The sequence below is a fragment of the Carassius carassius genome, chromosome 20 (genome assembly GCF_963082965.1).
Source record: "Carassius carassius chromosome 20, fCarCar2.1, whole genome shotgun sequence".
Taxonomy (NCBI): Eukaryota; Metazoa; Chordata; class Actinopteri; order Cypriniformes; family Cyprinidae; genus Carassius; species Carassius carassius.
In genome coordinates, this window is record NC_081774.1 from 21564769 (window position 1) to 21591287 (window position 26519).

Sequence of the window (26519 nt, forward strand, 5' to 3'; positions counted from 1 at the left end):
CAATTGCTTATGCCATGTTGATCAAAATGTATGGTTCTCTGCTGAATACTCCCAAGTCTTACTCCCCAAAACATCTAGGTATTAATTCCGTAAGTCATTAAATGCAGAATAGTAGTTGTCATAAACTGTCAAGCAAATTTTCTATACACTTTTATTAGACATTTTTTGTCCTGAATTGTTGAATTGCAGAGGTGAATTTAGATTTTCACTAATATAAGGGAATGTAAAGCATTCGATCAACCAATAATCCACCAGTTCTCTAAAATAGCTCAGAGTGCATCTCATTAAGCTTCATCTGGGAAGCATACAGACAGAGCACAACACAACACAAGACAACACAACACAGTGTTACATACTCTGGCAATGAAAGAACAACAAGGTACAAACAGGGTGAACAGCATGGAAGAAGAAGTAAGTATGTGTGGTGGAAGAATACAGAGGTAAAACAGAGGAAGAGGTAGAAGAGGACAAGATTCTGAAGAAATAAGGGCAACTATCATGTTCTCAATATCATGACCTTATGGCCGAGGCGGGTGAAAAGGTGAGCCGAATGTTGGGAGAACAACCGTGTGTGTCCTCAGTCATTCAAACATTTGAACAGGTGTGCTTCTTCTTCTTCTTTTATTGGTGGTTGGCATACCAATTTGGTGCATTACCGCCACCAACTGTTTGGGGTGTGGAGCTTCAATGCGGATTTCTACTAACATGTATTTAAAAAAAAATAATAATAATAATAATAATAATGATATATATATTCTTGGTTATTCTTAAATTCGATCAAATAAGTCTGTTTCTTTAAGGTATCTCATGCTGGCCATGCTGATGGTTTTGATGCAGAAAAGGAAAGTAAACCCTCTACTGATAAATGTGTGTAACGTAATTCTTTAACTTGTTCTAACAGTATGATTCGTTCTGTTCTGTATGCTTCACATTCTATTAATATATGCTCTACTGTTTCTCTCCTGTCACAATTAATGCATAGTCCTTGAACAGGTGTGCAATCACACAGTGTTCACTATACTGTAGTCGTGCAATACAGCATATTTACATTATATATTACAGCAGTCTACTTGCATTTTACATTGGCAACTCCGGTCCTGGAGGGCCACTGTCCTGCAGAGTTTAGCTCCAGCCCAGATAAAAACTCACCTGCCTATATATATCTAGTAATCCTGAAAACATTGATTGCCTTGTTCATGTGTGTTTAATTAGGGATGGAGCTCAACTCTGCAGGACAGTGGCCCTCCAGTTTGACAGTATATGGTATGATTCGTCAGCTAGCAGTTGTGGAAAAGACATAACGAGAAAGACTACATGTCGCCTATGTGACGTCACCCCATAAAGTTGACTTACCCGTGGTTTTCGCCAACCTCAACGATTTTTTGTCCTCTCCCTGAAAGAAGGTGGTGAAGTGCACCAAAGACACAGCCATGTTTAGTGGGATCTGTGAGCTAGAGCCGTGTGCTAGTGTTGTTGACGTCGAAAGCATCGAAAGCAGCGAAGAGTTGTAGTCCACAAAGTGCTGTCACAAAAAGTCTACCCCTATCAAACTTCTACAAGCTAAATTGTAGCATTCTTCACACGAAAGATTATATAAAAAATTCACAGACAACATATGTTCACATTCATGGCACAATTCAAAGGGGACCAGAAAATAATTATTTTCTCCCATTCACTTGCATTGACGGTTTTTCAACTTTGAGGTCCAGCGGGGTTTTACGGAGGGGGCGGGACTTACCAGCTCTATAGGGATAACCACATCCTGGAGAGGATAGTGAAACAAAACCCATTCAAAACTATGGGGGAGATCCACAAAGAGTGGACTGCAGCTGGAGTCAGTGCTTCAAGAACCACCACGCACAGACGTATGCAAGACATGGGTTTCAGCTGTCGCACTCCTTGTGTCAAGCCACTCTTGAACAAGACACAGCGTCAGAAGCGTCTCGCCTGGGCTAAAGACAAAAAGGACTGGACTGCTGCTGAGTGGTCCAAAGTTATGTTCTCTAATGAAAGTAACTTTTGCATTTCCTTTGGAAACCAAGGTCCCAGAGTCTGGAGGAAGAATGGAGAGGCACACAATCCACGTTGCTTGAAGTCCAGTGTAGTTTCCACAGTCAGTGATTGTTTGGGGTGCCATGTCATCTGCTGGTGTTGGTCCACTGTGTTTTCGGAGGTCCAAGGTCAATGCAGCCGTATACCAGGAAGTTTTAGAGCACTTCATGCTTCCTGCTGCTGACCAACTTTATGGAGATGCAGATTTCATTTTCCAACAGGATGTGGCACCTGCACACACTTCCAAAGCAACCAGTACCTGGTTTAAGGACCATTGTATCCCTGTTCTTAATTGGCCAGCAAACTTGCCTTCTATGGGGTATTGTGAAGAGGAAGATGTGATATCCCAGACCCAACAATGCAGAAGAGCTGAAGGCCACTATCAGAGCAACCTGTGCTCTCATAACACCTGAGCAGTGCCACAGACTGATCGACTCCATGCCACGCCGCATTGCTGCAGTAATTCAGGCAAAAGGAGCCTCAACTAAGTATTGAGTGTTGTACATGCTCATACTTTTCATGCTCATACCTTTCAGTTGGCCAGCATTTCTCAAAATCCTTTCTTTGTATTGGTCTTAAGTAATATTCAAATTTTCTGAGATAGTGAATTTGGGATTTTACGTAGTTGTCAGTTATAATCATCAAAATTAAAAGAAACATATTTGAAATATATCAGTCTGTGTTGTAATGAATGAATATAATATATTTCCATGGGAAGTCGTGGCCTAATGGTTAGAGAGTCGGACTCCCAATCGAAAGGTTGTGAGTTCGAGTCCCGGGCTGGCAGGAATTGTGGGTGGGGGGAGTGCATGTACAGTTCTCTCTCCACCTTCAATACCACGACTTAGGTGCCCTTGAGCAAGGCATCGAACCCCCAACTGCTCCCCGGGCGCCGCAGCATAAATGGCTGCCCACTGCTCCGGGTGTGTGCTCACAGTGTGTGTGTGTGTTCACTGCTCTGTGTGTGTGCATTTCGGATGGGTTAAATGCAGAGCACAAATTCTGAGTATGGGTCACCGTACTTGGCTGAATGTCACTTCACTCACTTACTCACTCACTCACTTATACAAGTTTCACTTTTTGAATGGAATTCAAAAATTCACATTGTGTGTGTGTCTTGTCTTTTTCTTTATATCGGAATGATAATTATATACTAATATGTCCACTCCAAATACAATCCAATTAAATCCTGATGGATAAAATGAATGAAATTGTACTGGCATTATTTGAAACATAATTCAAATAATTTCGGGGTTTGATTCCCAGGGAAAGCAAGAACTGATAAGAATGTAAAATGTGTACCTTGAAATGCAATGTAAGTCGCTTTGGATAAAAGCGTCTGCCAAAATGCATAAATGTAAATGTACAAAACACTCACAGTAAATCCTGTCCAGTGTCGAGTAATGCGTACATGTGTACTGTTGAAATGTGTAGGCCTATATGTCATACAGATAAAGTGCAGTATTTTGTATTTTCAATCATTGTCATCAAAATCGTAGCCAAAGGTTACTTCAGTATACTGATAGTTCACTGTTATATTGACAACATGACAAAGCATTTTGACTATCATGTTTGTAAACAATGACACAAGGGCTTGTCATTCTGATGGCACTGATGTTCATTGATATTGTACTAAGGATATTGAGCAAGTTACAGGCTTTTGATCTTGTGTTTTGCTGTTTGTACGAATTGTTTTGAAAAAATGCACTTACTGGTTTGCAAATCTTAAGAATTATTCATGAAATGATATATATATATATATATATATATATATATATATATAGAGAGAGAGAGAGAGAGAGAGAGAGAGCAGTTATAGTCATACAAAAGAACAAAAAGTTTTTAAAAGAATCATGAATTAAGCTGGCACGTTTAAATGTTTGTTAACATATTTATTTGTTCTTACTTTGATTTTATAGCCCTAGCCCTAGCTGAGATCTGCTTCTGCTGCTCATACTGTGATCAGCCGCCCTTCCCCCACAGCACTCTCTGATCGCGCGCGCGCCCTTCCCCCACAGCATTGTCTCTGAGTCTGACTGACTCACTGCAGATGAGATGAATGAACTTTTTTTAATGCCACAAGAACAAGAGGTATCACATGTTCACAATATTACATACATTAACTGTCAGAAAAAAATACAATAAAATATATATTTTTTACATAAAATCCAGTGCTTTCAAAGCATTACGTGTTTTCATTGCTTTTTTGTTTTTAGTTTGTTCCAAAAGATGTACATATAATTTAAAGTCATTTATAAAATGTGGAAAATTTGGTTTATCTTGAGCCCACTTCTTTTTATGAATATGATATTTTCCTAATAAAATAAAAAACGGTATAATATGCTGTTCTTTACATTCCAAATTGTCTTTCTGAGTATAAAAAAGCACATCAAAAACACAAATTTCCATCGTACACTTCAGTTTCCTATTAATAAAGGTTTCTAAATCTTTCCAAAATAATTTTGAGTAAATGCAGTGAATAAACATATGCAAAATCGTTTCTTTTCTCTAGTGCACAAAATTCACAAGTATATGAAAATATTAAGCTTGAATCCAAAACATGCTTAGCAGTTTTTTTGTATTTTGTAAGACACTTCTTTAATTTTGTTATTGACACAAAACTTATTTGGTAATTTCCATGCTTTAACCCAAGCGATATCACCAAATAAAGAAGACCAAAAGAATCTTGCTGCAGGAAAAGACACAGAACCAAGAGATGAATGAACTAACAGGCTGATGAATGACATAGAGATGTAATCAGAAGTGCTACTGAAAAGATGTAAATCTATTGTGGTTATGTGTTTTTTAAAGAACCTTAACAAGGTCTAGCAGGTTATCCGCCCTTTATATTATGGGGAAGTCGTGGCCTAATGGTTAGAGAGTCAGACTCCCAATCGAAAGGTTGTGAGTTCGAGTCCCGGGCTGGCAGGAATTGTGGGTGGGGGGAGTGCATGTACAGTTCTCTCTCCACCCTCAATACCACGACTTAGGTGCCCTTGAGCAAGGCATTGAACCCCCAACTGCTCCCTGGGTGCCGCAGCATAAATGGCTGCCCACTGCTCCGGGTGTGTGTTCACAGTTTGTGTGTGTGTGTGTTCACTGCTCTGTGTTTGTGCACTTTGGATGGGTTAAATGCAGAGCACAAATTCTGAGTATGGGTCACCATACTTGGCTGAATGTCACGTCTTTCACTATATTTAATGTAAAATACCACTATATAGATAATGCTGTTAATGTACATGTTAAAGTTTAATTTAGAGCCTCAAAACAAGCCACACCCCTCCCATCTTAACTCAAATATTTGCCTTAAATTCTGAAGTAGTTGTGGGACACTGATAAAAAAAGACGACAACACAGACTCGTGCAGAAATAGAGACATATACCAGCTTGCATATCAGCCCTGCTGTGGGTTTGCAGACTTCAATTGACTGTTTTGATTAATAAATGCTATTAATAGAAAATAAGATGTCTGTTCAAGAGATCTAGGTTGCTAATTTAGACAGTTGTGAGCTCTTGTTTACAGCAGACCTGCACGTTTTGAATATTCGTATTTGTAATCCTCTTAAAAGCTTTATGATGTGGTGTTATTTCAGAAAATTAAGTGCACATCGGGTACTTTTTGCTCTTTTACAAACCAGTGCACTTACTGGTTTGCAAATCTTAAGAATGATTCAAGAAATTATATATCTATGTATCTCTCTCTCTCTCTCTATATATATATATATATATAGAGAGAGAGAGAGAGCAGTTATAGTCATACAAAAAGTGTTTAAAAGAATCATGAATTAAGCTGGCACGTTTAAATGTTTGTTTACAGATCTATTTGTTCTTACTTTGATTTTAAACTATAGCCCTAGCTGAGATCTGCTTCTGCTGCTCATACTGTGATCAGCCGCCCCTCCCCCACAGCACTCTCTGATCGCGCGCGCGCCCTTCCCCCACAGCATTGTCTCTGACTGACTCGATGCAGATGAGATGAAACACGACAACACAGACTCGTGCAGAAATGGAGACATATACCAGCTTGCATATCAGCCCTGCTGTGGGTTTGCAGACTTCAATTGACTGTCTTGTGAGCTTTTGTTTACAGCAGACCTGCACGTTTTGAATATCCTTATTTGTAATCCTCTTAAAAGCTTTATGATGTGGTGTTATTTTATAAAAATAAGTGCACATCGGGTACTTTTTGCTCTTTTAAACCAGTGCTTGTACGGACATGCGCACTGGTTCGTAGTTTGAGGCGGGTGCTCGTTAAAAAGTGATCATGTGCTCTGTCCACTAGAAAGACTAACTTCACCACATTTTTTTTAAGTTTGAAGAAACAGTACTGTGGTTAAAACAAATATCCTTGCCATCAGATAATTTTCTATTAGGCCAAATAAATGTAGTCACAATTTCAACGTGAAATCCAAATACGTAACTACGTCATTTACGCAAGTCAGCGACCGTGGTGTTTTCCCGGGAAATGCAGACACGTGACGATGGAACGCGAAACAGACGACCAATAACCCACCACGAGGAAAGGTGAGATCAAGACTTGTCCTGAAAATGCATGATAACTAAATACATTGTGTAATATGAAATATAGTAAGATGTATGTTTATTTTAGTGGTTTAATTATTTTTTGTTATAGGGTTTTATTTACTTCTCGATTGTATTTGAGTTTGCGTCTTAGCCTGTCTCACTTGATGATTTGTTGCTATAATGAAAACTAATTTTATATATAAAATTGACTATTAAATATAATTTTGTTATTTTTCATATAATGGTACTTTAGGTTCTACAAATTAATCAAAACAACCGAGCCAATGGTAGTTTACTAAATCATTGTTTTTCTCAAAAGTGTTGTAAAATATCAACAGTAATTTGAAATAATTCATTCTCTTTTTTTTAATATCATTATTTTATATATTATATTTTATGTAATACATTATTACATTATTTGCCCCCGAATTGTTTTTTTTTTTTGTGGAATGTTTTATTTTAATAATTTATCTTCACAGAGATTTTTTTGCACACTGACCATGCATTGATACTTTATAATATTTTTATTTTGTTTCAAGCTCCAAAGCAGACAAAAAGCACATTAAAAATAGTCCATATAAATCTAGCTGGTTATTGACTGAAAATCTCCCATATACTTTAGCTCTTAAATAAAATATAGATTGACATTAATTGTGGTTACAAGACACACAAGAACCAATGGTTATTGGCATCAATGACATTTCCATTTTTTAAAAAAAATCTATAATATAATATAAAGATGTGTTCCACAGAAAAACACAACACAGGTTTGGACATGAGGGTTAGTATGATAATTATGTGTGTTTTTGGTGAACAATTCCAGTAAGATCAACAGGATTTTTTAAAATATGCTTGTTTATTTCATTCACCTTATATTTATTTTTTCCAGTCATTTCAAGAAAGAAAGTCGCCATGCTGGGAAATAAAAGACGGAGGAAACCTCTGCAGGACGCTGAGCATCACATTACCTGTAAAACTGACAAGCCTGGGCTTCGAGAGCAGTTCATCAGCAAATATAAAGGCAAGTATAAATGACTAAGCAGTTTAGTAACTAATAACTAGGGCTGGGGGATATGGCAAAAAAAATTATCACGGTAATTGTTTTATATTAGTCGATATCGATAATTATCACGATAAATGTCAAATCTTTATTTCTTTCAAGTTTAAAGGCAGATTTTTGCTCCTAAGTGAAAGTTGTAGAAACCAGAGCATTAATTGTGGTTTTAAACTACTCTTTATTGTCAGAACATATCATGACAAACACTTGCCAAACAGGTGAACATTTCACAAATCTGAGGTAGAACATTCAAACATTTGTCATTTTTCCTTAACAAAATAAATATATTTATTGGAAAATGTATTTCTTAGTTCCTGCATGTGCTAATGGGGGATATTGTTTCAAGTCTTGAAACAGGTTTGTGTTGCCTGACTTTGATGGCACAGATCTTCAGCACAGTTTACAGTGCAGGCAGCAATATTAATATTAGATATATTTTGTCTCGAAATGCATATTTGACAATGATTTGCAGTAGTATTAGATTCAGTTAGGAGCAGATTTACTATGTAAAATTTATGTTCATTAACAAAAACAGTAACATCTTTTAAAACGACCTCAATTTTATTTGGTAAAATGTAATATTCTGACTGTTTGAGTTTTATTAAAATTAACCATTGGTCATCCAGTATCATGCATTTAGATCATGATAACCACAAAACCAAATACTGTAACTATTTCATTAGTCCTTTAATACATTGTCTACATTAATAACATAAAACAATTTAATATGTATATCCCACATTTCATGGTGCAGTTAATATTATTAGGCTAACGTTACAGTAAATCCGTGGTAAATGGTGGGAATTTGTAGACAAAGAAGCCTTCTGACTGACCACAGTGTTTCTCCTGTTTGTCAGCGCGGTTTAATCGGCCTTTAAACTGGTTTAAATCACTGAGACGTGTGTTCTTCGCTGAATTCAAGCACTTCTCACTGGATCTGATGACCGAGACCGATCAGAGTAAACGCATCTGCTCTAGTGAGCTCGCGAGTCATGCTGCGCTGCCGTTTGGACTTTGAGCCGAGCGGATAAACGGGTCCGTGTGGCGCGCGGGTCAAATGAGTTTGGTTCCGCTTTTGGCGCATAAACATTATCGAATATTTATCGAACTCTGGATATCGTTTAATCGAGAAATTATATTGTAATAATTATCATTATCATTTTATCGCCCAGCCCTAGTAATAATGTTAATCTACAAAACTGAGAATTTAATGTAAGGCAAGTCATATGGTTGTTAGGCCACAAGTTAAACAGTACTTTATAAATATATATATTTTTTATTATGCAGTCCAGATTCCTGAATAGAGTTCTGCTGGCATGAGCCCTAACTTTACGTACACACCGCCGCCGACTTGAGCTGCAAAGAAGCTCTGGCCGCCCGGTCAAGGACGCTTGTCAAAAAGTACGGGGAAGCTTGTTGACGCTTTGGCCGCTCTGACGTAGCACGAAGAAGAGAAGTGTCACAACATAAAATGTAATAAACAGAAAAAACAAGCAATACACTGAAGAAACCTTTTATAATGACAGCATTATTATAAACGTTGTGGTCACATTTGGTTGGGAAAAAAATAATAATTAGCTATTATTATTATATTAATATTATATTTACATTAATGTAATTGGTCAAATTGGTGTTACTGTGAGCAAATTGCATTCCCGCTTAAAACGAGCGCTCGTAAATATTTCAAATAAAAGTTGAGCTCATTCTCAAATGTGTATCACTGTCGGATAATCGCGAAGTTGTTGTGTTTGGTGCTGCTTGAGAAGACGTCGGACTCGGAGATTTCGGGTTCATGACACCCTCCAGGACCGTTATCAATTCAGAGAGTATCACCGGCTGGTGCAGCAGCTGCGGCTCGATGACGAGAGGTACGTCCAGCGGAACTTCAGGCTGGACACAGTTTGATAGCGTGTTGATAGAACTAATGTTTTGGTAGGAACGAAAGTTTACATCGTATGTTTCTCCGGAATCAGCCAGCGCGAAGGACGTCTATATTCCGATTGGTTGCTGACGCTTTGCTGCTGCTTGCCGCTGAACATAGCTCATTACCATAAAGTTGAGCTACTTTCAACTTTCAGATTGACGCTCTAGTCGCTCAAAACGCCATGCCAAGGAATTTGATGCTCCTTGCAGCTGAGAGAAGCCAGCTTCCATTGAAAATGAATGAGTTCCGGTAACTTTGGAAGCTCAAGTCGGCGGAGGTGTGTACGTCGTACAGTAAAACAAAGCAATTGCATTTTTGCACTTCTGGTTCCATCAAACCAAAGTCAGTGTTTATTTGCACATACATAACCCAATTATGCATAATAAGCCGACAGTTCTTGTGGTCATGTAAACGCAGACTAAGGTAATCATAAACGGCATAAGCATAAACCAATCGACACAGCTAGATTTTTGCCCCTTATTCCAGATTTGCCCGGCATGTAAACACATTAAAGGGTTAGTTCACCCAAAAATGAAACTTCTTTCAGTAATTACTCACCCTCATGTTGTTCCAACCGCGTAAGACCTTCGTTCATCTTCGGAACACAAATTAGGATATTTTTTATGAAATCTGAGAGCTGTCTCACTCCTCCATACGCTTCCAAGGGACTGAAACTTGTTGTCCCAGAAAAGTTATAAAAGAGATCGTTAATATAGTCCAAGTGACTACAGTGGCTCAATCTTAAGTTTATCAAGCGACGAGAATACTTTTTGTGCGCAAAAAACAACAAAAATAACGACTTTATTCCACTATTCATTTCCTTCTCTCTGGGCCACAAGTTTTTTCAGTGGCCCAGAGAGAAGTGGCGCAGTGGGTCTGTGTTACACGTCACCACGTAGGCTCACTATTGGCCGACGCTGGTCATGTGTGTGATGCGTGTGACGTGCAACACAGACGCACTGCACAGTTTTACTACGTGAACTCACTCTAGGCCCAGAGAGAAGGAAATGAATAGTGGAATAAAGTCATAATTTTTATTTATTTTTTGCGCACAAAAAGTATTCTCGTCGCTTGATAAACTTAAGATTGAGCCACTGTAGTCACTTGGACTATATTAACGATCTCTTTAATAACTTTTCTGGGCCAACAAGTTTCAGTCCCTTGGAAGCGTATGGAGGAGTGAGACAGCTCTCAGATTTCATCAAAAATATCTTAATTTGTATTCCGAAGATGAACGAAGGTCTTACGGGTTTGGAACAACATGAGGGTGAGTAATTACTGACAGAAATTTCATTTTTGGGTGAACTATCCCTTTAACCTGTGTCCTGTGGCTTATTGAAGTGAGCATGTGTGATGTGTGACAGGAAAGTGTCCTTATTGTGGATTTAAGCACATCCAGAGAGAGCAAGCGTTTTCTCTACCCAAGAAACTCTTAAAATGTGTTCTCATCTCATGCAGAGGTCGTACAGTCAAAATCCTGCATCCGATACTGGATGAGAGGAGAATGAGTCTGTAAGTTTCCCACTGATATTCTGGAATTTTCTTGGGCTTTATTTAACATCACAACTGACATGACATATGAAATACACAAAGTCAGATACACATATGGTTTGGTTTTGACGTCATTAACCTGATTTACTTATAAAGTCTAGTGGTTTACGTGGTTATTGGTTTGCATGTAAACCAGGACAATGGATTATTTCAATAAGGTTATCAGATCATTTTTGTTATCGGTGTGCATGTAGACATGATCAATGGGTTTTGGTTAAAATCCTGAAATAAGGTCCATGGTTAGTAGGGCTGGGGTAAACGATTATTAATTAAACGATTAGTCTGGCGATTATTTTATCGATTAGTCGACATGTGGCATAAGAGCATGCGTGAGCGTGAGAGCAGCGTAGCTTGTCGGACATAGTGAGAGTAACTAAGGGGGTGGTAACTAAGTAAGTAACGCCATGAGTGTACGAGGTGCTGAGTGTTTTTTTTCACTCTGAAGCGCTGAGCACCTGCCATTTTTTTTTTTTACTGGTCAACGAGAGTTGAAGAATGTTATTTTTTTTTTTTGTCACTTTTTACCCAACCGTCAATCACAGTGGAGGAGCGGCGGGACTAATACCACACTGGCCAACTGTCACAACATTCTTTCTGCACAACATCAACCAGCAAAGCTAATCGAACAAAATGGATGAAAAATTTATATTGCTGGTCTCCGAACATATTATCTGTGAAATCAGTTACAAGTAAACTATGCCGTGGATATTCTGTATCATAGCAATGAAGCGTCTCAACTGAATAAAACGCTGTGCTGCCAAAATGCTCAAGCGCCCACAGCTAGGCGTTTTCAGCAGAGTGCCTAGCATTTTCAGCTGGCTAAAACGCTTTGGTGGACACACGGCCTTAGGGATGTACATGGCACACAATCAGTCAAACATACATTACAAGAATGTAGAAACATTATATATATTACACAAGGATATGGATTTTCTATAGGGTTCTAAAATCCTATAAGGTTTTTGTGGAGGGAACTAGGTGAGGTGAACTACCGGGTTGGCCTGCAAAAATACGTCATCACTGCGGCACTTTGTTCTAAACAATATATAGCCATGATAATATTGTTTGTGTAAGAAAATGTATGTAATTTTAACTGTATAATTTTAAGACTTAAAAGTATGAAAAGCAAAGCATGCTTTGAGATTAGCCTGGCTGACTATTTTCCTTCAGTAATTTCCCTTCTACATCATATAATGTACATCATATGGTAGAGAACTTTTAGTAATAATCAAAATAATATTTGACATTAAAGAAACTGAAGCTAATGTATTTCTCCTCTTCAGGGCGTGGAGTTTTCACCACTGGAGCTTTTTTCAGAGGTGATTTTGTTCTTGAATACAGAGGTGAACTTCTGAGTTCACAGGAGAGTCTGGACCGAACTGAACACTACACTGAAGCTGAGAACACGTTCCTGTTTGATTTTCAGTGGCATGGCAAAAATTGGTGGTGAGTACAGAACTGTTGGATTGATGTAGTAGGTATGCTAAAATATCTGGAACTGTAAGATACTTAGTTCATGCCTGTAGTTCTGTTCGCTCGTTTCTTTTGGTCCGGATACGCTTAGTGTTCAGATTGGCATTTCTATCGTTGAACCTAAGTTATGCTTGACCAGTCTGTCCTTTTTAGGGTCACATCTTCCTGTTTTTGGTTGATTTACATGACTCTGGTCCATGTTATGTTCCTATTTCATTTGAACTGCACCAGAGTTCATTTGGAAGCCAACTGAGACCCTTCTTTTCAGCGTCTCAGTCTGCTTGTTTGGTCGCACCAGGTTTCAAATGGCAGCTTTCACATTTATTCAAATGAACCACATTCTAAACAGTCTAAAAAACATGCCAGATGTGAACACACCCTAATACTTCAAATTCACCATGAACTGACATAGAGTACGGAGTGTAGTTTCTTTGAGTCATCAAAAAAAATTCCCCCTGTATTCCCTAAAGAGAACAACATGGTAACTTTTAGATGCTTTTATCTGAGAGCTGAGAGGATGTTGCAGTACACTATCATATAGATCAGTGGTTCTGAGACCCTCCTCTGCAGATTCTGTATGTCTCCTTCACCTGATGCACTCAGATGAGTTCATAGAGCCATGTTCTGATGATGAACTCCTCATCTCAATCAGGTGGATTAAAACACGAGACATACAGCATATGCAGAGCGGTGGGTTCCCAGGACTGGGGTTCAGAACCACTTGTAAAAATAACTCTACATGTCTAGCATATTTTCACAAGATTATAAGTATTGAGTGTTCATTTTATGTTTTATAGCATGGATGCATCTAAAGAAGACTCGTCTTTGGGAAGACTTGCAAACGATGAGACCAGAAATCCTACTTGCAAAATGAGAACCGTTGAAGTGAGCAGAAAACCTCACCTGTGTCTGTTTGCTGTACGAGACATTCTACCAGGAGAGGAAATCACTTACAATTATGGAGACTCAGATTGGCCATGGCGAGTCAAGGTACTACCAATAAAATGCTAAAGAGATTGATCAGTAATTCATGATAATTTTTTACTCTAATTCTGATTAGTTACCATGTGATTGTGGTCTCATATTTCTCAAGCCTTTGAATAAAGCATCAGCAGAATCCACTGATAAAAAGCCAGCCAGCAGTTTGCGCCTGCATAAATCCGTAAGTCCACTTTAAAACATCTGTATCATTATTCTATATTATTGACTCTCTCAGCATAGAGTTGTGTGTGGAATGATATATAAAGTATAGGACAGCTAGAGGAATGAACATTAACAAGTTTTTTTGTCCTTTACAAATATTCTGATATTTTGATATTCACTGGTTTCTTTTCTGACATCTAGTCCCATTGTGCAGCTTCTGTTTCCTCTCCGGAACTGGACAAGGTAAACAGCAATGGTCCTCATAAGCAGTCAGGCAAAGCAAGAACATCAAGGAATAAAACGGTAACCATCTTAAACATGCAGCAACTATCTACTGATGTTTACTGCCAGCTAGTTAAAAATGCAGTAAGTGATTTCTGAGAAACACTTAATATTTGAAATCGACACCCAAACAAACACACCCCTCCCTTCATTGCTCCGCCCCCAAAATAATGAACACGCAACACAGTCAACCACTATTAGCTGGTGCTCAGGTGTTCAAATAAAAAATTTCTTTATTGCTGGCAAACCATAGAATGGTTTGGTTTTAGTTGATTTGTAGGTGCATATCCACTTCATCCAGCATCCGTGTCATTTGAAATGTATTTATGTACCCACACTTAAATGTACTCACAATTAAAAAAACAAACAAGAAATTATTTAAAGCTGCAGTCCTAGTTTTTCGTCTTTGTCGCCATTTCTGTTCGAAATCTGCAATTGCAGTCATTCGTGGAATTATCAACTTTACATGGGTTGTGCTTTGACACGGCACAGCGCGAATGAATCCAATGTTTTGAGGAGAACGCGCTGCTGTCAATCACATCGCGTCGGTGTGGATACTGTCATTTGCAATCACAGATTATACTTTTTGGAAGTATGAGTCATGACCAACAGAAGAATGTTCACCGGAAAATGACACCTGAACAAGTAACATCCACTTTTGTTCTGACCAACTAAGGGAAAAAAAAGCATTGCAGTAAATCGCGCTGATTAAAGGTGGGGTATGTGATTTGCAAAACGGCCGGCAGATTTTGAAAATACACAACTCAAATGGTCTTACCTTCTTTCCTTTGACTCCACCCATTCGAAGAACATGTACATGATGGGGGAGGGGGTATGGTACAACCGTTTGATTGACGCAGTTACTGTCTAATGATTCTAGGTGGTCTTGGAAATGATTGGCTGGAGTTTTTCGAGTCCTGCCCGTTCCACAGATGATTAAATTGCTTAATTTTCATTTCAGTGCCTCTAACTCAGTGGCTGTAAGTGGGTTAGGAATAGGATTTCAAGTGATTTTGAAAAAATGGACAAAAAAGAGAATTACAAACCCCACCTTTAATCTAACAATCACTTTCTTATTATCATATTATCATATCACATCAAACCATGCAAACTATACTTTGTTCTCAAATTGTTAATGTTAACAACATCAGCATTGTGTGACTACATTTAAGGCCCTTCAGATATTTATCCTTGTTTTCGTGTGGGCCAGGCGGCCAGTCTCTTTTTTTCTGTAGCCACTCCAAAGTCCAAGTCTTTTGCATTTTACAACGGGTGAATCTCAGTTAGGGATTGAACCTTTCTGGATCTACCATCAAATTAATACGTTTAATTATATCAAGTGCTGTGAGAAATGGATATAAATCTCCACCTCCAACATCCTCACATGCAATATATCCAACAAGCCGAAACTCCTCCTCTATGTGTACAGAAGTGACGTAATGACGCAAAAAATGCTTGAAATTCCCGCGGAAATCCACCAGTACCACTGGAATTAAAAATATTATTACATGCTTACTGTTTTGAATCGAGCTAAGGCAAGCAGATAGTTTTGAACACTGGCTGGTTATGTATTTGCTCAAACATTCATTTTGGATCATTTTTAACCCAAAAAAGTTATGGAAAGCAGCTTTAAATGATATGGAATAAATTTAGCACCTTACTACCCACCCCACTGGGATCGTTTCGAGACTTTGAAGCTGCACTAAAACTCACATTTGGACCTTCGACCCGTTGGACCCCATTGAAGTCACTATATGGTGAAAAATCCTGGAATGTTTTACTCAAAAATCTTAATTTCCTTTCCGCTAAAGAGAGACAGACATGAACATCTTGGTTGACGTGGAGGAGAGTAAACTATCAGGAAATTAATTATGAAGTGAACTAATCCTTTAACTAGTTATTGGTTCAGTGTTTTAATGTCTGAACCAATGTAACTATTAATGTGACTTTTGTCACAATTTGTATGTAAAGTTTGTATAAATGTTTGGTTAGAGTTTTTTTATTTTATTAATGATCTTTGCTTTGAAATGTGCAGAACGTTTTTTTATTTTTTGATCACCCCTACAGTGTGTTTGTTCTTGTCTTATATGGATGCCACAGTTTTCAATATTGTTAAAGTACATTTTATTCTTGTTTAAGCTAAATTCCTCTTATTATATCTGCAGAAGCAGTTTCAATCAAGACTGTTACAGTCATCCTCAGTCGCATCCACATCTGATGCACCCTCTTCATCGGCACCCTGTGCTTTGTTCACCTCTATAATGGCCTTATCAACCTCATGCCCTCCTGCCCTGTCCTCATCACCGTCAACACCTCCTGCGCCACCCACGTCACCTTCAACCTCGCCTGTGCAGCCCTCATCATCCTCGCCTGTGCAGCCCTCATCATCCTCGCCTGTGCAGCCCTCATCGCCTTCTCATGTGCAGCCCTCATCATCCTCGCCTGTGCAGCCCTCATCATCCTCGCCTGTGCAGCCCTCATCATCGTCGCCTGTGCAGCCCTCATCGCCTTCTCATGTGCAGCCCTCATCATCCTCGCCTGTGCAGCCCTCATCATCGTCGCCTGTGCAGCCCTCATCATCCTCGCCTGTGCAGCCCTCATCGCCTTCTCATGTGCAGCCCTCATCATCCTCGCCTGTGCAGCCCTCATCATCCTCGCCTGTGCAGCCCTCATCATCGTCGTCTGTGCAGCCCTCATCATCCTCGCCTGTGCAGCCCTCATCATCGTCGTCTGTGCAGCCCTCATCGCCTTCTCATGTGCAGCCCTCATCATCCTCGCCTGTGCAGCCCTCATCGCCTTCTCATGTGCAGCCCTCATCATCCTCGCCTGTGCAGCCCTCATCATCCTCGCCTGTGCAGCCCTCATCGCCTTCTCATGTGCAGCCCTCATCATCCTCGCCTGTGCAGCCCTCATCATCCTCGCCTGTGCAGCCCTCATCATCGTCGTCTGTGCAGCCCTCATCGCCTTCTCATGTGCAGCCCTCATCATCCTCGCCTGTGCAGCCCTCATCACCTTCTCATGTGCAGCCCTCATCATCCTCGCCTGTGCAGCCCTCATCATCGTCGCCTGTGCAGCCCTCATCATCCTCGCCTGTGCAGCCCTCATCACCTTCTCATGCGCAGCCCTCATCGTCCTCATCTTCTCCTGCTCCACCCTTATCTTCACCCTGTGCTGCATCAACACCTGTGGTTCATTCATCACAGGCGTCTGAGACCCTCTCATTAAGGGAGGTGGGTAGATTCATTTTTGGACTGGTAGATCTTACAATAAATTATATGAAATTATATATTATTTATATTTGTTTGTATTTCTCCTCTTCCAGATATCCTCTTTAAGGCCATCAAGAAAAAGACAGGTATGTGACTTGCCATGTGATCACTTATACGCTCTATTTTTTGCATAATTATGGCTTTGCTTGCCAGTATCGGCAAATGATGAAACGTAATGTTACATGATCCACTGCCATACCCACTATGCCCAAATACTACCTGTTCTATTAGATTCTGGCAGTGGTGTACTCGTGTGATCACTAAAATATATAATTGAAAAAAAACCAAACCATTTTGTACTATTTGAGTAAGTGTTAAATTCTCTCATTCAGTATTCAGGAAGTGCCGTCTGTGATACAGACTACAGCGATGTCACAGACTACAGCGATGTTGACTACATACCAAAAATCAGCTCAGATGATTCGGATGGTAGTTCTTCTGGACATGACATGGTCAAAAGTGCTTTGATACATCCAACATCTCCCAAAGAGGCAGGCAGTTTATCTGATCAATGTATGACCACACCATCACCTAAAAAGATGAAATGCCAATCTAAAGAGACAAAGACTTTTATTCAGTCAATGCCATCACCAAAGCAGGAACACAAGACGTACAACAAAAAGCAGTATTGCCTTTATTGCTTTAAGCCATATTCAAAAATGGCCAGACACCTTGAATTTGTCCATCGCAATGAAGTGGGGGTTGTAAAGGCAGTAGCATTTCCAAAACATTCCAAAGAAAGACGAGTCCAGTTAAACCTCCTTAGAAAAAGGGGCAACTTTGCCCACAACACCGATGTGGTGAGACAAGGACATGGGGAGATGATTGCCTGCTACCGTCCAAAAAATAGACAAAGAGCCAATGAATTTATTCACTGCATTTACTGCCAAGGGCTTTATAACAAGCGTAGCCTTTGGAAACATATCAAAAACTGTCCCCTGAAACCAAAAAATGAGGATGCCCAGGGCAGGAAAAGAGTTCGATCCCTGTGTGCTCTAAACACACCAGTCGGCTTAGAAGTGAGCAAAGGATTTAAGAAAGTACTCTCCTTTATGAACTATGATGAAGTTTCGCGTGTAGTTCATACTGACAGATGCATCATGCAGCTGGGGGAGCACATGTTCAACAGGATGGGGTCTGATGTGACCAAACATGACTACATCAGACAGAAGATGAGAGAAGTAGGCAGACTTCTTCTTGAAGCAAGGAAGATTACCCCACTGAGAACAATGGTAGACTTCATCATACCAACTAACTTCAAACATGTCATAGCAGCTGTTAAAGTTGTATCTGGCTATGATGAAGAGAAAAACTCCTACCGCATTCCTTCTTTAGCTCTCAAACTTGGGCATTCTTTAAACAAGATATCTAGCATTGTTGAGAGCAATGCCATGATGTATGGAGATCATGAGCGTGCTGAGTGTGCCCGAGACTTCAGGAAAATACACCAGGCAAGGTGGAATGAGTACATTTCTGCTGGTGCTATAACTACATTGAAAGAAGCCAAGTGGAACACACCACAGATCATTCCTTTCACTCAGGATGTCAAAGTCCTGCACACACATCTTGAAAAGAAACACAATGAGCTCCTAAGTAAGCTCAGATCTTGCCCTTCTGCTGACAGCTACGCTGCTCTAGCCAAGGTCACGCTGTCCCAGGTCATCCTGTTCAACCGAAGGAGAGAAGGTGAGGTATCCCGGATGCTTTTGTCAGCTTTTAAAAGCAGGGATACTTCTGAGCTACACGAAGACATTGCCATCTGTCTGTCTGAGTTTGAGAGGAAGCTGTGTCTGCACTTCTCAAGAGTTGAGATCCGTGGTAAACGAGGGAGAAAGGTTCCTGTGCTCCTCAAGCCTTCCATGGTTTCTGCCATGGAGCTGCTTGTTGAAACGCGTGAGCTTTGTTGTGTTCCAGCAGAGAATCCCTTTATGTTTGCTAGGTGTGGAGCAATGTCTGCCTACAGAGGAGGAGAGTGCATCAACAAAGCTGCTTGCGAATGTGGCATAAAGAACCCTGAAGCACTGTCATCAACTAGGCTCAGGAAACACATAGCAACCATGTCTAAAATTCTAAACCTTAATGAGAATGAAGCAGACCAACTGGCTGATTTCCTTGGTCATGATATCAGAATCCACAGACAGTATTATCGGTTACCAGAGGGAACACTGCAGCTGGCAAAAATGAGTAAAGTCCTAATGGCCATGGAGAAAGGAACACTGTCTGACTACAAAGGAAAGAAACTTGATGACATTGAAATCGACCCAAATGGTATGAGTATACTTGCTCTGTGTGTATCTCTGCTGTACATATTTGCAAAACAATGTATATATTCATGTCACAGATACTAGGTATAAGCAATAAAGTGTTCATTTTTTGTTAATTAATTATTAAGAGCAACTTGAGGCCCAAGGTGATTCCATGTCAAGTGATGAGGAGGATTCCAGTGACCTATCTCAGTCAACAGCACCAGTAAAGACTGATCAACCCGTTCAATCTGATCAAGCTGTTTCACAGGAGGATCAAGGTAAGAAAAATCTCTACATTGCACAAACAACAATAATCAAATAAACATGAATTAGCTCCATGCAGCAATATCCAGACAAATTAAAAAAAAAGTTATGCATTAGGACAGTCTTGATTTGCTCTTTACTCACCGATTTAGTTGTAATGAGAATGTGTAATGAGAATTTACTTTTTAATTATTTCATAGGTTCTTCAAATGCTCCAAAAAAGAAATGGGAGGACAGTGAGGTAAAAGCAGTAGAGAGACACATGATGAGTTTCATCAAGACATGCAAAGTTCCTGGTAAGCAAGACTGTGAAAGATGCATTCACGCAGAGCCAGAAGCTTTGAAGCAGCGAACATGGACTGGTGTGAAAAATTATGTGCGGAACAAGATCACGACTCTTAAAAGAAAGGGTGGTTTGTAGGGAGGCACAAACACTTCAACACTTTGCACATTATGCTCTTTTTGTAGGAAATGGAGCTAAATTAAAAGAAATGAGGATAAAGGTGTAGAAATATTTTGTGGATGGAATGAAACAGAATATAAAGTGAAAAGTAAGAGTATAAGAAGGCTAATGAAGAAGTAGAGGATAGTAAGAGTCAATTTTCTTTGTTCAGTTTCAATGAAGTTGGATGAAATGTCATGTTAAACTTTTTGATATTTCTGTCATAGAGGGAGGGGAGAATGTAAAGATGATAAAAAGGGAAGAGTGAATAGCTGTGGCTGGATGTAACCGATTGGTGAGAGTTGCCGTGTGCAGACGAGAGAAGCTAAAAACTGAGATGTGATGTCAGACACTTTCTGCTTCCCGTAGTGATGCAGAGCCAGAAGCTTTGAAGCAGCAAACATGGACTGGTGTGAAAAATTACGTGCGGAACAGGATCACGACTCTTAAAAGAAAGGGTGGTTTGTAGGGAGACACAAACACTTCAACACTTTGCACATTATGCTCTTTTCGTAAGAAATTGAGCTAAATTAAAAGAAATGAAGATAAAGGTGTAGACATTAAAATTAAGAGACGCTCGCGCTGTTTGCATACTTTACCACAGCTGAAGTAGAAAAAATGCATTATTTTCCAAATACACAGATATTTCAGAGACATTTTCATTCAATACATGCACTGCTTAATACAGTGTCTGTTTGTACAAGAATAAAGTTCAACATAAGCCTAAATACCAACGTAAAGAGGGAGGAGAGAATGTAAAGGGGACGTAAAGGACGTAAAGTAGGAGAGCATGTAAAGGGGACGTAAAGAGGGAGGAGAGAATGTAAAGGGGACGTAAAGAGGGAGGAGAGAATGTAAAGGGGGACGTAAAGTAGGAGCATGTAAAGGGGACGTAAAGAGGGAGGAGAGAATGTAACGGGGACGTAAAGAGGGAGAAGAGAATGTAATGGGGACGTAAAGAGGGAGGAGAGAATGTAAAGGGGACGTAAAGAGGGAGGAGAGAATGTAAAGGGGACGTAAAGAGGGAGGAGAGAATGTAAAGGGGACGTAAAGAGGGAGGAGAGAATGTAAAGGGGACGTAAAGAGGGAGGAGAGCATGTAAAGGGGGACGTAAAGGACATAAAGTAGGAGAGTATGTAAAGGGGACGTAAAGAGGGAGGAGAGAATGTAAAGGGGACGTAAAGAGGGAGGAGAGAATGTAAAGGGAACGTAAAGAGGGAGGAGAGAATGTAAAGGGGACGTAAAGAGGGAGGAGAGAATGTAAAGGGGACGTAAAGAGGGAGGAGAGAATGTAAAGGGGACGTAAAGAGGGAGGAGAGAATGTAAAGGGGACGTAAAGAGGGAGGAGAGTATGTAAAGGGGACTTAAAGAGGGAGGAGAGTATGTAAAGGGGACGTAAAGAGGGAGGAGAGAATTTAACGGGGACGTAAAGAGGGAGGAGAGAATGTAAAGGGGACGTAAAGAGGGAGAGAATGTAAAGGGGACGTAAAGAGGGAGGAGAGCATGTAAAGGGGGACGTAAAGGACGTAAAGTAGGAGAGTATGTAAAGGGGACGTAAAGAGGGAGGAGAGAATGTAAAGGGGACGTAAAGAGGGAGGAGAGAATGTAAAGGCGACGTAAAGCGGGAGGAGAGAATGTAAAGGGGGCGTAAAGAGGGAGGAGAGAATGTAAAGGGGACGTAAAGAGGGAGGAGAGAATGTAAAGGCGACGTAAAGCGGGAGGAGAGAATGTAAAGGGGGCGTAAAGCGGGAGGAGAGAATGTAAAGGGGACGTAAAGAGGGAGGAGAGAATGTAAAGGGGACGTAAAGAGGGAGGAGAGAATGTAAAGGGGACATAAAGAGGGAGGAGAGAATGTAAAGGGGACATAAAGAGGGAGGAGAGAATGTAAAGGGGGCGTAAAGAGGGAGGAGAGAATGTAAAGGGGACGTAAAGAGGGAGGAGAGAATGTAAAGGGGACGTAAAGAGGGAGGAGAGAATGTAAAGGGGAGGTAAAGAGGGAGGAGAGAATGTAAAGGGGAGGTAAAGAGGGAGGGGAGGAGAGCATTAGGCTTGTTGGACTTCATGCAGCGCTGCAGAACGATCAGCGGCTAACTTGAGCAGTTCTTGACGGTTAGAACTTGTGTCCGACTTCAGACAGCGACGCCCGTGACTGTGCCATAAGGCAACAGAGTACAACTAGAGTGATTGGAGAGCAGGAGGACTCAGCCAGAGCAGATTCTCTAGAGCGACTCACAAGCTCTGATGATGACACAGCTAATCCACGATTGGCAGAGTACACCGCTTGACAACGATCACGTGTGTTTCATGTTTCTTCTCACACCTTCAGTTCCACTAAGGATCACATCTGTTCTTTATAACAGTAAAAGCTCTTTTCATGTAGTTGCGATAAATGTTTATCAAAATAAAACAATGTAGACCCCACTTCACTGGTATTTAGGCTTACTTTGAACTTTATTCTTGTACAAACAGTAGTGCATGTATTGAATGAAAATGTCTCTGAAATATCTGTATTTGGAAAATAATGCGTTTATTCCACTTCAGCTGTGGTAAAGTATGAAAACTTAGCCTGAGCGTCACTACAGGAAGCAGAAAGTGTCTGACATCACATCTCAGTTTTCAGCTTCTCTCGTCTGCACACGGCAACTCTCACCAATCGGTTACATCCAGCCACAGCCCATGTCCAGCACAGCTAATATAAGGGATGAATAGAGGGAGTAAAAGTAAAGAGGATGAAAAGAGGGAGGTGTAAGCGGGTAAAAAGAGTGAGGAGTAGAGTTAAAGAGGATAAAGAGAGGGAGGAGTAAAGAGGGTAAAAAGAGTGAGGAGTAGAGTTAAAGAGGATAAAGAGAGGGAGGAGTAAAGAGGGTAAAAAGAGGGATGAGTAGAGTTAAAGAGGGAGGAGAGAATGTAAAGGAGGAAGTAGAGAGATTTTGAAGAAGGGTGGATGGAGGAAGTACAGAGGATAGTTGGGCACTGAGAATCATTCCCACCTCCAAGTTAATTGATTTTTCATTGTTGTTCTTTAAAAATTTTTTTTTTTGAAGTTCTGTCATTAACTGCAATGTGCACTTTCAACACAATGTGTCCAAGACTGTTAATATTAAAGAGTCATTTAATCGGAGTGTGTGTCACCTGAGTCCCCATAGAGTCGTTCAATTGGAGTGTGTGTGTGTGTCACTTGAGTCCCCAAAGAGGCATTTAATCGGAGTGTGTGTCACTTGAGTCCCCAAAGAGTCATTTAATCGGAGTGTGTGTGTCACTCGAGTCCCCAAAGAGTCATTTAATCGGAGTGTGTGTGTCACTCGAGTCCCCAAAGGGTCATTTAAGCGGAGTGTGTGTGTCACTCGAGTCCCCAAAGGGTCATTTAAGCGGAGTGTGTGTGTCACTCGAGTCCCCAAAGGGTCATTTAAGCGGAGTGTGTGTGTCACTCGAGTCCCCAAAGGGTCATTTAAGCGGAGTGTGTGTGTCACTCGAGTCCCCAAAGAGTCATTTAATCGGAGTGTGTGTGTCACTCGAGTCCCCAAAGGGTCATTTAAGCGGAGTGTGTGTATCACTATTTTTATTTGTATAGAGTTTTTTTTGACAATTACTACAGAAGAACATGCCTAATGTCTTATAACCCCAGTGTGTAGCCAAAGATGACTCTGGTGAGGAAAACTCCTTAAGATGTTTTTGTGATAATGATTAGTTTACAGTCGATGCCAAATTAACTATGGGAGGGATGCAGATTCGGTCAGTGAAAGGTTCTCTGCCATGAAGTGAAGTCCGTTTTATTTCTATAGCGCATGATACAATACAGATGGTTTCAAAGGAGCTTCACACACATAAAATAACTTGCAAATGTCAACAATTATGAAATGACTAATGTAGAGCTGTTTTGCAGTTGAAATTAAAGACAATAGTGTTATTATTCAGCTCAATTCTGTTCATCTTTTGCTTCTGATAGTCAATCAGTCAAATCAATAATATTTCTGAATGTTAATTGTCATTCCCCAACTGAGCAGCCAAAGGCACTTGATCTCAAGCTACAAATCAGACAAAACATGTAGGCTACCCATTTACAGTGATCTTGCTGAAAAGAAGAAACCCAGTTTACTCTCTCACACCTGTATCTTTGCACTAGCTTGATTTCACTGTCCAGTATTGGAACTGTGAATTGTAATATTCTACTTCTGTCTTCTTAGGATAAATAATATATACCATCTCAACAATGTCCTGAAAGTATACCTTAACCAGAGTTTGTGTATCACCATGGTCCTCAAAGTATGACTTGATCAGAGTTTGTGTTTAATGTCCCCAAAATGGACATATAAAATAATGTCCCTAAAGTGAAGGTAAAATGTCAGGTCTTTAAGGAAGGCTTTTATTGATAAAATCAAGTGATATTTGTGATGACAGCTTCTCCAGAAGTGCAGTCATATCTTTCTTTAGTCTCTAGACCCTTCAGAAAGGGGTGTCCCTAAAGGTAGGGTTTCCAGTCATACGTCCTCACATTGTGGTTAAGTAGGTATGTGTGTGTGTGTGTGTGTGTGTGTGTGTGTGTGTGTGCGTGTGCGTGCGTGTGTGTGTGTGTGTGTGTGTGTGTGTGTGTGTAAGTGTGTGAATAATGACCACGAATTAATATGTAATTTGCTAATATATAAGTGGTAATAATATGAAAAGTGGGCGACATCAAGTTACATTAAAATTAAGGTTTTAAAAAAAGACATAGAAAATTACAGGGATACAGGAGCACAACTGAGCAATGCTTCAAATGTACAGTATATCATTTTTGGAGAACAGATAAAATAAACTTCCCAGTGCTATTTTAAAGAAATACCAGTATTGTGTATTTGATTATTGCTTCAGTTTTCTCAGTCTAAAAGGCTGTAATTTGGTTGTAAATTTCTATGTAGCACATCACTTTAAGATAGGAGATGCTATCGACTGAGTGCACCTATATGAAAAGTTGACAATAAAAAAGAAAGCAGCCAAAGTTGCTGTGCAGTATCAGTTGAATAACCATGATTTCTTTGGACAGTGGTGGGGGACTCATTTAGGCCAACAGCTTCTATTGGCTTTTGTTTACCTGTAAGGGAAGGAGACCAAACAATATCACTTGGTGAGATGGACTGCAGAAATAAACTGGCTTCCCTGAGTCAGACCAATCCACTCAGGAAGGATTCCTGAAGCCATAACAAAAGGTTTCTGTCTTGCAACTACTACTTGTGAGATAACGCTATAAAAAAAATGAAAAATAAGAAAACATTTTTTTACCCTTGTGAAAGAAAAGTGCATTTAATTGTACTAAATGTGCACTTTTAGTGTATTTCAAATTATGAAAGTGTTAATATACAGTATAAGTATACTTAGGTATACCAGTTAGCTATACTTAAAGTAAGTACACTTTTTTTTAACACACCTACACTTTCAAAAATATTTTCTTTAAAATAAATGTTTAATCATTATGTTTTAAAGGGTTCTGATTATGCTTTTTACATTTTCAATTTCCATTAGTGTGTAATGTTGCTGTTTAAGCATGAAAAAGATCTGAAGTCCATCAGTAATTGCTGTTTCTAAACTCCCTCAAATGCCTCAATTTCAGTCCTAAGTTTGCTTCCATGAATGTACAAGCCACAATATCCCCAGTTTGAATAATTCCTGGCTGAGATGTGATAGTAGTGTGTTAGTAGTATTGTCTCCATGTCCAAAAGACCATGTTTCACAGATCTAATATACAAATTTGATTTCTTTCCCAACTGTGTACATTTTTTGGAATTGTGCACACTTGTGTTTTTTGTGTGCTTTTGACATAACCTTGCATGTATGCGACAGGTGACACAAAAAAGAAATCCAGTATAGCTGGAGTTTAAAAGGCATATGCAGATGTTTTGTTGTTTTGGCTGGAGCAGTGTTTCTAACTATTTTCAATGGAAACGTCTGCTCAAAAGTCACTAAATTTCACCAGACAACATAATATGCTAATTTGAATATTTATGGAGTCATTGTGATGTATTTGCATTCAGTCCTTTTCATCTGTTCGCTTGTCTTCTACTCTCTGTGTTCACATACTGTATGTAACACAGTACATAATTTGGGGAAGAAGGAGGTGGGAACCAGCAGACTTTTAACAAAACCTTTTTTACTTGTTCTTTTATTCTTCTGGAGCTATTCTGGTGTGTGTTGCAGGTATCGCTCATTATCATTTACTCCACTGGCCTTGCTCTGCTCCCATGGCTCTCGGCCCAACCCCACCCCACCCACCTCATCACATTGTATTTAATACTACCATATTCCCAATAAAGCTGTACTC

The 26519-nt window shown here is 39.9% G+C and overlaps 2 protein-coding genes and 1 long non-coding RNA gene across 7 annotated transcripts in view; 2 read left to right on the forward strand and 1 right to left on the reverse strand.

Annotated features, from left to right (window-relative positions):
• The window catches only part of LOC132096671 (elongation of very long chain fatty acids protein 1-like), a 642822-nt gene that overhangs the window by 402635 nt on the left and 213668 nt on the right, over positions 1-26519 (reverse strand). The window contains exon 1 of one of the 2 annotated variants that reach the window (XM_059502191.1): positions 4415-4419. The exons of the other annotated variant lie outside the window; for it this stretch is intronic. The gene's annotated coding sequence lies outside the window, so the exon portion shown is untranslated. Of the gene's footprint in view, positions 1-4414; positions 4420-26519 lie in introns of those variants that run through there. 2 annotated transcript variants of the gene reach the window in all.
• Positions 6173-20478, forward strand: LOC132096669 (uncharacterized). Of its 3 annotated transcripts, XM_059502186.1 has the most exons (10): positions 6173-6576; positions 7466-7597; positions 12392-12554; positions 13379-13571; positions 13675-13743; positions 13926-14027; positions 16172-16376; positions 19229-19543; positions 19668-19799; positions 19986-20478. In XM_059502186.1, the coding sequence occupies exons 2-10, from the start codon at positions 7489-7491 to the stop codon at positions 20204-20206; spliced, it is 1509 nt and encodes a 502-aa protein (XP_059358169.1). In that variant the 5' UTR covers positions 6173-6576; positions 7466-7488; the 3' UTR covers positions 20207-20478. The 3 variants fall into 3 exon arrangements, with proteins under 3 accessions (XP_059358169.1, XP_059358170.1, XP_059358168.1); XM_059502187.1 differs by lacking the exons at positions 6173-6576; positions 7466-7597 and adding an exon at positions 10429-10824; XM_059502185.1 differs by lacking the exons at positions 6173-6576; positions 7466-7597; positions 12392-12554; ... (2 more) ...; positions 13926-14027; positions 16172-16376 and having other exon boundaries at positions 17845-19543.
• LOC132096673 (uncharacterized) lies at positions 20588-24823 on the forward strand. Of its 2 annotated transcripts, XR_009422607.1 has the most exons (4): positions 20590-20993; positions 22216-23045; positions 23113-23334; positions 23436-24823. It is a non-coding gene; the product is annotated as an uncharacterized LOC132096673 (long non-coding RNA). The 2 variants fall into 2 exon arrangements; XR_009422606.1 differs by having other exon boundaries at positions 20588-20993; positions 22216-23334.

Bases quoted from the DNA above. Each gene is read 5' to 3' on its own strand.
- LOC132096669 (XM_059502185.1), top strand. From the start codon at position 17,857: ATGCCATCACCAAAGCAGGAACACAAGACGTACAACAAAAAGCAGTAT. The intron at 19,544-19,667 runs GTATGAGTATAC...TTAATTATTAAG, and splicing joins CATTGAAATCGACCCAAATG to AGCAACTTGAGGCCCAAGGT. The intron at 19,800-19,985 runs GTAAGAAAAATC...ATTATTTCATAG, and splicing joins TGTTTCACAGGAGGATCAAG to GTTCTTCAAATGCTCCAAAA.